Genomic DNA, 12,966 nt, shown 5'->3' with positions numbered 1-12,966 from the left:
TTGTGTGTGGTCTACTGCAATTTGAAATAAAGAGTGCTACTATTTTTGTGAATTAAGTGTTTATTAGAAAATATGCATGCAATCAGAAGATACAGCCACCATGGATAATAGCATTACTACAGACATTAAATTTGATTTAGATAAGGAATTTCACAGAACATCAGAGCCCAAGTACAGTTTGTGTAGAAATAATTCTTTATTAATAAATTATGTACACAGATTAGCAAAAGAGTGCATGCTACAATTCTACAACATCTACAATGTGTGACAAAACAGAACATCACTCATATGCATCAAGCAACCACATTCCAGCAGAGGAATTCACAGGATTTGGATTAGATAGCCTCTTGGCTTTTTTGCCATTTGCATAAGCTGAACTGATAAGAGGTATTTGGTTTTGGCTTCCCTGTGCAATTCAATTGATGTCTGGAATACAGAAATTCTTTGTCAAATGGTCTGATCATGAAAATTTAATTCTCACCATGCAGCATTTAAGCACCAAATGAAAAGCTTTAGTGACACCCTTTCCCTTAAGTGATAATTGTACTCTGACTCAACATACCATGCTTAATTGAATGTTTTAATTAAAAAATGTATGGAAGAAAATACCTGTAAATAATAAACATGCTGGGTGTTATACACCAGTATATAAAAACTAAGGGACTTTAAATCAAATCAGTGAATCAAAGCTCATTAAATCACAATCTAAACCCCTTTATTCCGTCACCAACTATTTGAGAATATATGAGCATTTACATGCACAATCTTATACCGATTATGCATAAGTCGACACTATGTAATAGGAAATGTAAACGCCTTAAACAGTTTTCTTTTATCAGGGTAACGTCATAAACGGTTTAAAGGTGCATTCAGTAATTTATTCCTCATTAAAAAAAGTTTAATTTTGCAATATATAAAGGAAATCATGACCACTCACATTATCATGAAGACTCCAGTCATAACGGTAACCTGATGAAAGCTGTTTTATTCTACATGGAGAGGGTCCGCACACGGGGGCTGCCATGTTAGAATCACATGACCAGTCGAATACTCCTCACTTAATCTCAGTAACTGTCCTGTTGTTTGACACTTTCACTCGTTGATTAAAGTAATCATAGCTGACTGTGAACACTACATTTCTGGCATCTGAAACTGAAAACTATTGATTTTATATGGTGCTGCATCCAAGCCGCTGGGTGTCAGTGATCATAGATGACACAAAGGCAAAAGTTACTGTATGCACCTTTAAATACATAAAACGATCGGCGCATGTGGATTTTAGTCCATTACCTTGATTTCTCGTTGCATGTAAACACCTTTACCGGCAGTCTTTCTGGCTTATCCAATGCTCACAAGTATCGTGCGCATTACTTATTACATTTTGAGGTCAAAAGCAGAGATTAACCCAATTTAAAATGTAAATGGATGTTTTTTTGCATTGTCTGACTTTTAGAAGTGGGAGTTATCAGCGTATTGTATGCATACCCTTCCGATAATGAACTATATAGTTACTATAGAAAAAAACAGTTTAAACATGACATTTGTAGTAAAACCATAGTAGCAACAAAATTGACCAAGTTTCCAACAGTCATGTTTTTACAATTACTATAGTAAAAGCATAATTAGTATATGGATACTACTGAAAACCACTGAAAAAAAAAAAAACAATTACATTAATATTACTTAAGTAAAACTAGTTTCTGCAACACAAAATGATAAAAATTATAATTATATACAGTATATATACACATTTTATCTTGGTTACTACAATTTTACTAAAGTAAAAATGCTAATTTTCATAAGGGTGTAAATGCACTGTATGTTTGAAATAGCATTTTACCATTCTACTCCATTTCTGTAGTATATATTATGTATATAATGTGCATAATCTAAGGATTTTAACATTCTCTTAACTCATGATTTAATCAAATGTTCTGAAAGATGATAACTGGAATGCACTAAAATACAGATAAATTGTGTGATGTTGTGACAACAATGCGGCATCCTACCATTTGAAAAGCTCATCGTTGCTTTTTGCTTCATGTCTTTTTTTTTTAAATGCAAGTGTACAAGTATATACTGTGTAGTATGCTAGGATTCCACTTAGCCTATGTCCTGTCATTCAGCTAATCTATATGTTACAACTTAAACTGAGCAGTTTGATAAAATCATTCAAAATAGTACATGCAATGTTTAGATAAGACCTGTTGAGGGAGAACCATATTAAAAGGTGACAAAAACAGACATTAAATTTGGCAACGTACATTCATGAAACATTGTCCCATATGTGATATGTAAAAGGAACAAGTAGAACATTATTGCAATGAGGTGTGCAAAATGGCATTTGTTTAGAAGTCTAGAGGGCAACAGGTTAATGACTGATTGCCCATCAGTGTAATTTGAGGCATCTCTAAAGTGCTTGTGGCATTTGTGAACAGGACTAGTTCACATTACAGCAGAAAATGCTTATAAACAGCTCAATGTTTTTCCCTAAATGAAATGCTACTCCAATGGGGCGTCTGCCTTGCACAATCTGATCAAATATCTACAAACCACAACAAAAATTTTAGAACACAATTTACAGAAAGGCTTGGAGAAACCCACTTGAACTAAATATAGATAAACTGATCTGTTATGTTGCATTCATAGATATTTATTTATAAAACTTTAAGTAGCCTATTCAGTGCATTATGTTTTTTTCTTGCACTGTATCTGGTCTGGAGTTGCTGATTAGCATTCTTCCCGATGACAGAAGAATGTATAAGATATACGACTGGAGACGATACAACTCGCCTTAGAAACTACTTAATGCTGTTTACTGGCGAACACCTTCCCTTCACCACTCATTTTTGAGACGGAAATAAGAGCAAAAGTGGCTCTTGATTAAATTTGACATTCAAAACGAATCATAAAAAGACCATAATATGCTTTCATCACCTTCAAGGTTCTTTAGGGTGTGATGGTTCTCCATTCCTTTCTGATTAAAAAAAAAAACTGTATTCCCAATTTAGTGAATATGTTTGTATAGCAGCCAATACATACATTTAATTATGTACTTTAATCTAAGAGAGAAAATATGCATTGAGCTTAATATTTTTTAAGTAAATTTTCAGGATCAATACCAGCCGAATCGACAGCATTTGTGGCATAATATAAACTAAAAATCATTGTAACAGTAAGGCTCTAACAATGAAAGTCCATAAACATCAAAATACACACCGTTCAAAAAGGATAGTCACAAGATGTAAACATGATTTCAGTGTAATAAAATCACTAACCTTGTGCTGTACCTGTGTAAAGTTGTATCAATATTACAACTTCATTGCCATGATGCCATTAGGCCAACAAACCTTGTAATCAATTTTATAACATTCAAATAAAGTAGAACATAGACTTTATCACACTAAAATCATGTTTACACATAAAATATTTACATCTTATCAATATACTTTTGAAACTATGTATATTTTAATTTTTATGAGCTGGCCCCATTGACTTCCATTGTAAGTGACTTACTGTAACAGTTTTTTTTTTTTTATATCGAAAAAAAAAGCGGGCGAGTTGAGATTATTTTCTGTGTTAATCAATATTATGCAACAAATTATGTTGAGTGACCTTGTGAACTTGTATTGAACCTGGAACATTCCATTCAATCGTTCATTAGGCTATACAGTTTGAAAGCCCAATATTGAAGCCATAACCTTCTATGGTCTCAGAGTAAACCGTTTTAAGCTAGTTTTAAGTAGAAATGAAGTATCTGAGAAATGCTGTTTGCTGATGCACTTATGTGGGTGTGTTAAACTTTGAAAGTGTTACACTGTTGCATTCTCAAGTGCCTTTTTGTATTTGTTTAAAGCATAAATAAACCGTTCCCACCATTCTTTCTTGGTGTATCAATTCTGTCCCTGAATTTCAGCATGGTGGGTTAGTGAAATGTTGCGATTGGCTGACAGCAGGATTGGGGATATGGATTCAAGTTCTGCATTCATTAGCCACTGAGAGGATGGAGGTCAACTTTTACTTTTTCTCCAGTGCTGAGCATACCGATGGTGGGGTAAAACCCCCCAGTTGGAACCATCACCTCCCTTCTGCCAATAATCTTGCCGTTTCGGGTGAAGAACACCTAGATGAGCACATAGGGGCGACAGTGAGTCAGCAATTCCACAGTCTGAGAGCAAAAAAGGGTGAGAGTGAGTCAGCATTTCCAGACATGGTGTTTAACAGTCCTAAAAAAACTGAATGCAGTCTTGTACAGCGGCCAAAACTCCGGATACTTTAGAGGATTCGTAAATACAAGATGAACAAAGATTAAAGCTCTACAAACATCTGCTTTGGAGCACAGACAAGGTTTTAGTGTTCTTATATTTTTCAGTAAGCATTTCCAAGGTGATTGACAGAAATGTCTGAAAGCAAATTAATCTTAAATGTATTTGGGTTTTCCTTTATCCTTAATAAACTTGTTTGATGATGATGAATCAAGTGAGCTTGACAGCAAACTCATCAATATTCTTGCATAAGAGTGGAAGTGAGCACATTAACTTTCACCCTCTGGGCCAATGACAAACGATGCTGTGGTTAAACAATCATGTTGAGTCAACGGCCAGAAAGTCCATGTTTATGGAGTTGTGCAGCCCAATGTTTTGCATAGAGGGCTCTCAATAGCATACCGTCCCACTCAGAGTCCTTAATGCATTAATCTTCTGTGAGGACTTGATTAATCATTGGCTTGATAAATGAAATGTTAAACCAACTCTAGTGTGCATCAAAAACAACATATAAATAATAATGAAAATTAATTTGTCTAGCTGTCAAACGAAGGCTTTGTGGTCTTTGGTAACAAGTTTGAGTTGTGTTTTTGTGGTTAAAAAAAAGAACAGTTTTGCATTTATTACACAAATGATAAAAGGGCCACAGACAAAAAGTCATTAAATTATGATTGATTGGCCAGTCAAATATAATGAGAAAATGTAGGGTAAAACTGCAATCATCAAAAATGTATCCCTAGAAGCTAAATCTGACAAAACCATCCTTTAGTAACTTCAAGGTAAAAATTATTTATAAATGAAGAAAAACTATTTATTTATTTTGGAATACAAATGTTTTTTTTAGGGGTAAAGGTGGGGTTAAGGTTAGTCTGTAGTCAATATGATTAGATTTACACTGGTGGCCAATGTTTGGAATAATGTACAGATTTTGCTCTTCTGGAAAGAATTTGGTGCTTTTATTCACCAAAGTGTCATTCAACTGATCACAATGTATATTCAGGACATTCATAACATGAAAATTTACTATTACAGTTTGAATTTTTTTTTTTTCAGAACTTCTTAAACTACTTCAACGAGTTCTCATAAAAAATTCCTCCATGTGCAGCAATGACAGCTTTACAGATCCTTGGCATTCTAGTTGTCAGTTTGTCCAGATACTCCGGTGACATTTCACCCCACACTTCCTGCAGCACTTGCCATAGATGGGCACTTCTCACGCACCTTACAGTCTAGCTCATCCCACAAAAGCTCAATGGGGTTAAGATCCATAACACTCTTTTCCAATTATCTGTTGTCCAATGTCTGTGTTTATTTGCCCAATCAAACCTTTTCTTTTTGATTTTCTGTTTCATTAGTGGCTTTTTCTTTGCATTTCTTCCCATAAGTCCTCCTGAGTCTTCTCTTCACTGTTGTACATGAAACTGGTGTTGAGCGGGTAGAATTCAATGAAGCTGTCAGCGGAGGACATGTGAGGCGTCTATTTCTCAAACTGACTCTGATGTCAAGTCATTTGTATAGCGATTTTCACAACACACATCGTTTCAAAGAAGCTTTACAGAAAATCAGGCATTAACAGAAAATGAAACCGTAATGTCTATAAGCTCTTAGAGTCATCATTGTGTAGTTTGATCAAATACGACTGTATTTAAAAATAAGTAATTAAATAATAATTGTTGTTATAACCCCAGTGAGCAAGCTGAAGGCACGACTGTGGCAAGATACACAAAACTCCATAAGATGTTGATTAATGGAGAAACATAACCTTGGGAGAAACCAGACTTACTGTGGTGGCCAGTTCCCCTCTGGTTAACATTATGAATATAATGCCAATATTACTTATGTATAGAGCAAGTCATGGTTTAAAATTATTAAACTATGTAAGTGTTAAGGGTCAGTGTTTAAACAAAAGATTTTGTATGAACTGTAAGATTAATTACTGATGTCTTTGAAGTCCATCCTGGATTAACTGCAGAAGATCACATACATGCAACTGTCCTTGTTAATTGGCCGATGAAGGCTTTTGTTGGCAATGAATTGATAATCTGTGTATTCCATTTCAAGAGTGTAGTCCATCAATAGACTGAGGTGATGTAGGCAGAGATTAGTGAGGTGCATCGCAGTTTAACCGGCCAGTAATTTCGGTGAGGTTCGGTGGGGTCTATAAATCCAAGGTTCAGGCAATGGTATAAGAAGTATCCCATGTCATATGGTTAGAGTTGGCAGCAGTTCATCCTCTGATGTCGATCATAATAATGATGTACTTATTCTCTTGTTTAGTTGTACATCTGGCCTTCCACATCTCTTTCTGTACTTGTTAGAGCCAGTAGTCCTTTAACTGTCTTTGAAGACTGTAGTGTACACCTTTTTATGAAATTTTAAGTTTTTTTGGCAATTTCAAGCATTGAATAGCCTTCATTCCTCAAAACAATGATTGACTGATGAGTTTCTAGAGAAAGCTGTTTCTTTTCTGCCATTTTTGACCTAATATTGATCTTAAGACATGCCAGTCTATTGCATAATGTTGCAACTCAAAAACAAACACAAAGACAACATTAAGCTTCATTTAACAAACCAAATAGCTTTCAACTGTGTTTAAATAATTGCAAGTGATTTTCTAGTACCAAATGATCAATTTAGCATGATTACCTAAGGATAAGGTGATGGAGTGATGGCTGCTGGAAATGGGGTCTGTCTAGATTTGATAAAAAATTACTTTTTTAAATAGTGATGGCGCTGTTTTTTACATCAGTAATGTCTTGACCATACTTTGTGATCAGTTGAATGCCACTTTGGTGAATTAAAGTACCAATGTCCTTCTGAAACAGCTAAATCTGTACATTATTCCAAATTTTGGCTGCCAGTGTACGTATTAAACAACAGAAAACGATGACATGTCCTCATATATATAGCTAGGTAAATATGTGTATGTTAATTTGAGTGAGTTGATTACCATGACTTTTTGGCCCTCTTGTTCTTGCTCTGGGTTGTCTCCCTCTTCCTCATCTTCATCATTCAAATACATTAGGTTTTCAACACGCTCCTGCTTCGGTTGTACATCCACCGCTTCCCAGTCGTCAATTTCATCTGATGGAGAGACAGGTTAAGCAATATACAAGACTATGAGTAAAAAACTTGTGCTATGGTCCTAAGAAGCATTGCTCAACAGCTAATCTGAAACAAGTATGTATTTTCAATCAAATGATTTCTTATAAAACTCCTTGTGACCTACAGAATGCCAATATGAAAAGTAACTGAGGGCTCTCACCTTCATAGTCCAGCATGTAGTCCCTAGGAAACATAATTCCACAGCCCATGATGTCCCCTTCAAAACAGCGTGGGCCAAACTGGTCTCCAACTCCACTGCCATGGAAGATCTTCCCATCATCTATGAAGCAGATAGGACAGATCGTTCACATGAGGTTCCTCACTTATAGTTGTATTACATAGACTATAACATAGTATCTGTTGTGATGTCTAAAATAATATTAAACATGTACTATTTGACTAATGAACATCAATGCAAAAGGTTTTTATAATTAAAGGAAATATGGTATACATCATCTAACACAAAGAGCATGAAATTCTGTTTTGCAAACTAAACATTGCATAGCATATCCTCACCCATACCTATATCACTTCTTATGGATTACATGTATGTGGCCTTTATGTGATTTTTGGAACTTTAAAAGGTCTCCATTCACCATTCCCTTGCATTGTAAGAAGCAACAGAGCCGAGATGTTCTTTTAAAAATCTTCATTTGTGTTCAGCAGAATAAAGCAAGTCATAAACATTTTGGATGGCATGATGGTGAGCCAATGATAAAAGAATTAAAACATTTTATCCCTTTAAGTACTTAGCAAAATACTTCCGGAACCAAAATGGCTGAAAAAGTGGACAGGCACTGTTGTGCTCTAAATGGGTAGGATTTGACAGGTGGTATAGAATTTTCTTCCGTAAAGAATTTGAATAAAATTTCAGCATCACATAAAGACTTGGCTGAGATCTGTATTTCCATATGGGCATTGATGCCGTTGAGATTTGGGAAAGAACTCAAGTGATTTATCAAACAAACTCATAATTGCCCTGCAATTAAATTGTTACACAGAGGATTTAGATACATCTTTTGTGGTTGACCCAGATATAGCCTTGGACCAGAAATGGAGGTTAAAATTCCAAAAGTAAATCGGAAAGAATTTTAGAATACAGCGTGTACTTTTCATCAGAAACATCTTATTTAAGGTCTGATGTGAACCCGAATAGCTCCACACTAGCACTGCATTCCTTGCACATTTGTTCTTAATGATCCAAAGATGTTGTACACTCTTTATCCAGAAACTGACAAGACGAAGCGGTGAAGAGTTCTCGTGCTTCTCGAAATTACTCATAAGCAAAACAAATCCATGCTCTCTGTATTTGAACAGACAACAAAACAAAAGACGTCAAGAAAGACACGACAACAATAAAGAACAAGTAAAATAAAAACATGGCAAGTTAGCCTGTAGACAAAAACACTATTGCAGTGCATGGCTGGTAAATATTTGTAGAGTTGTCATGGGACCCGTTTCCAGTTCAGGATACCGTTTAAACAATCCCTATCTGAACACATGGCGGGAGATGAAGACACTGTATCATTATGATTCCCATGTGGGCCCCGGTCCCAACACCACACTCTTTGCAAACACTGTGGGAGAGGAAGGTGACTAAAAATAGACTATAGGGCTTAGGCGCACTCTCTCAACAGGCCTGCTGTAGAGATTTCAGGTCCGTTGGCACCTGAGCTGACAGGAAATGGTACACCGGAGTGCAGAGAGGGTTTTCTTAGAATGACAGAGCTTTTCTCAGAGTCCCGTCTGGAAAAGACTAAGAATGATTGCAATGACTTGATCGCTTCCGCAAACAAGTAGGGCTAAGTATGGAAAAACTATTTGGTTGTTCAGATTGTCAACAAGTATTTCCCTTTAAATTAACCTAAACAGGGAAGAGTCAAGCACCCCACTTTCGCAATTACCGTATCTGACATGAACAAGCCTGATTTGGAGCTCTGAATCTGCAAAAACTTTCGACCCACTTGGCTTAGTTAGCTGTTGCAATAAGAAAGAAAGTGGGGGGGAGCACCGATATTCCCTGCTCGCATAAGCTGTGATGATCAAGTTTTTACTGCCGCAAGTCTTCGGTTCCAAACTGCAAGACTGGTTACTCTGTTTATCCCAAACAAATTTATTACCCTGTCATCAAACTTCATTTCTCCAACAAATTGAGATACAAATAGCCCAGCTGTCCTTGGCTATGATGCAAGCGAGGACACTGACCCCAGAGCAACATATCAATGCCGCTGGCAGTGGCCGTACATGTCTCTACGGATGACTCACAGGATTATGAGTCATAGATGTGGGTCTCATATAGATCAGGGTAGCACAATGAATCATGACCCCCATAATTTCTCCTGCCTCTGAGGCAATGCCAAAACCTCCATCAGCAGGTGCCGCAATGAGGCGCAGAAAAGACATGAACCATAAATGCAGCAACGCACAAGCCGACAACAGAGTCTGACACTCCTCAAACAGCAGCATATGGCACCACCCTGATGTGAGTGATGATTTCAAGTCTTCACAGTTGAGAAGACTACAAGGCAATACAAGACCTCTGTGAATTCACCTGCAAATAGATGCAATCTTCCATAACTTCACTGGGTAATTATGGGTGTCATCACCAGAGTGGAACACTGATGCTCAATTGATGCTTTGAGATCTGGCTTAACTTCATGGATCAGACACATTATGGAAAACATAAATCCATGACGGTCCAAGCTAAAAAATAATATTAACAAGTGGTGTTGTTGAGCACATTTTTTGAGGCATCTCCACCATTGCAGCCAAACTCGGAGAACTTAAATAACTTGGCAACAGTAGCAAAGCAGCATAAACTCCCCACAATGCTCAAGGTCCCTTAATGTGATGCATCTTTGACCCCTGCCTACAATGGACAGACACTGAAAATTGTTTGGAAAGATGCATTTTCAATGTTTCATCCGCTGAACACGAATTTAAACTAGATTTGTCAAGACAAATTGGTCTGAAAGTTTAAAAAAGTGTAACATGCCTTAAAGTCAGACAGATAGACAGACAGATAAATATACATCGCATCTTTAGGCTGGGTTACACTACACAACTTTAAATCTGATTTTAGACCCAATTTTCAGTCTGGTCATGTTGGTATAAGGGGCTAATCAGCTCCAGTCTACAGATTTTCAGTAAATCGAAAAAAAATGGCATAGTGTAAGATGGGTCACAACTCTGATTTCTTACCCTCCAACTAGGATTCAAATGTATGTAATATCGGCTCAGTGTAATCTTATAGTATAATCCAGCCTTTAAAGGTCTTATGTGTGTTTACCTATGAACGTTTTGAAAGTTAAGAGTTTGAAATTACAAACATACAGTCACAGGCCACATCCACACTAATCTATTTTCATTTGAAAACTCTGTTTTCAGTTTCTTAATGCCATTGTTTTCTGAAGCACATGGTGGAGAGAGTTTATAGAGAGCCTTTTCGAAAGCTACAGTTTTTGGTGGAGGAAAACCCTGCTGTAGTCTGGATTAGAGGCGTAAATGCAAGTCTACAGGATTTTGAGGATTTCTGATTGTCAGCTGTGGAAAGACGTAATTAAGATCATTCAGAAAATATACAGAAAACTAAGCTCATGTCCACACCAGGGCTGGACTGGTAATCTGGCATACCGGGCATTTTCCCGATGGGCCGACACACTTTGAGGCTGATCAGGGGCAGACTGTCCATCAGGAGAACCGAGTGTGCTAAAATGATCAGAAAATTATGCAGAATGGACCACAAACGGTGCCGCGATATGCTGAAAAGGACGCTACATTTACGCCTCTCATCCACACTAGTCTCATCCAATTTTTCTCCACCAAAAACAGTGTTTCGAAAAAGCTTTCCATTAATGCACACTTCGGAAAACGATGACATTAAAAAGCTAAAAATGTCTATGCCTCTTATCCACACTGGAATGGTATCACGATAACTGAAATTTTGGAGAACGCTTTCTAGTACGGCATACTTCAGAAATTGAATTCGAAATACGGCATACTTCAGAAATGGATTCGAAAACAATAAATAAAATCCATGTCTGTAGAATAACAGTATGCTGGCTTTGTAAAGCAAACATAACAACAGTGCAACCAGTTAAACAGACCCTTACAACCTTACTTTCTTTCCCCTAACATTTTTTATATGGTGCTATTCTGACTATGGTATAAAGGCTCTGAGTCACCAAAGAACCATATGGTTTCATTCAGGGTGACTAATCTGCTATGGAGTGGTATAGGGGCATGGGGGAGATTTTGAGTGTAAAGATTGCAATCTTTACATTGAGCATTTGTACAACCTTATCCAACATCAACTTCCTTTGAGCTGCTCTGAAAGATGGAACCTGTGGAGTGAGATAGGGTTATTCATTCTCAAGAGGATCTGCTTCTAATCAGCATGACTATCTCATCTCTACAATCCTCTTATCAGGGCCCAGCCCCCCACACCACAGAGATGGTGCCCACAGATGTGTAGGCTTGCAATAAGAAATAAGATATAGAGAAGCCAAATAACAGAGCTTAAACAAATACAAATCACCACCTGCAGGAATTCTGGGTAATCCAGGCATGACCAGTGATAGGAATAGAACCAGAGATGATGAAATGAATTGCATAATTGACTCCAATGTATACATGCAACTGAGCACTATGGAAATGAGGAAAAATGAGAGCTTACCTGCATGATATGCAACAGAACCCCGACTCCAGCCCGGATGCCTATTCTTTGGGTAATTCTGAGAAAGATAAAGACATAAAAATAAGATCCATATTCTAATAATTAGATAAGCATAAGACAACAGCCAGAATTTATAGACACCAATGGGAGTGATGGACTTTCCCAAAATCAATGTGTTCCATTTATATTAAAAAATAATAATAAAAATAATAATGAAAATGGCAAAAAGCACTTAAAAGAAATATGCAAGAATTTGGAAACATGAGCTTGAAACACTTTCAACAACTTCATTCAATACTTTCATATATGTGGTGAAAATACATTTAAATTCTATGACCCATAAGCAATTACAGCATCACAGTTGATTGTTTTGTGTTATAAAGAAATATATATAGAGGGTTGTCACATAGCTCAAAGGTAACGTTTTTTGTGTACAGATGAACCATGCCAGCAAAAACATGGATTGCGGCCAATATTTGGATAAGATCTGAAAATGACTGAGTTAACTACCATGGAAAAATGCTTTTGTATTTCTGTTTACATGAGAAGAGACTATTAAAACCCATTTACATCTAGTAAAAAAATAATCATTTTAAATATGAATAAAAAAATGCATTATAAATGTATCTTGATGTGCTTTAGAGTGAATCTCATAAATAAATGTTTGGGTCATATTTCACTTCAGAATTCAACACACACACACACACACACACACACACACACACACACACACACACACTAGATAGATAGAAGTTATATTTTTCATTAAGAAAATTAAGCCTTGTCTTTTTTTAAATATTTTTTAGGCAAGTCGTCTGCTAAACACAGAAAAAGAAAATGGCTTCTTTCCTCCACACGCAAATACAATGACAACAGATGTACTGAATTATGTCTTGGTTAACATGAAGCAAAATCTGACAG

General features: G+C 36.5%; 1 protein-coding gene across 1 annotated transcript in view; it reads right to left on the bottom strand.

Moving 5' to 3' along the window:
* Positions 1-93: 93 nt before the first annotated feature.
* LOC127618708 (SPRY domain-containing protein 3-like) overlaps positions 94-12,966 on the bottom strand; it is a 51,377-nt gene continuing 38,504 nt past the window's right edge. Inside the window, exons 8-11 of the mRNA XM_052091311.1 lie at positions 12,046-12,103; positions 7,531-7,650; positions 7,216-7,349; positions 94-4,123 (exon numbers count right to left, since the gene is read on the bottom strand). Coding sequence (XP_051947271.1) covers positions 3,989-4,123; positions 7,216-7,349; positions 7,531-7,650; positions 12,046-12,103 — 447 coding nt within the window. The 3' untranslated portion in view covers positions 94-3,988. The remainder of the gene's footprint in view (positions 4,124-7,215; positions 7,350-7,530; positions 7,651-12,045; positions 12,104-12,966) is intronic.

The sequence above is a fragment of the Xyrauchen texanus genome, chromosome 25 (assembly GCF_025860055.1).
Source record: "Xyrauchen texanus isolate HMW12.3.18 chromosome 25, RBS_HiC_50CHRs, whole genome shotgun sequence".
NCBI lineage: Eukaryota > Metazoa > Chordata > Actinopteri > Cypriniformes > Catostomidae > Xyrauchen > Xyrauchen texanus.
Note: the sequence above shows the minus strand (reverse complement) of the source record. Positions and strands in the feature narration are given on the sequence as shown.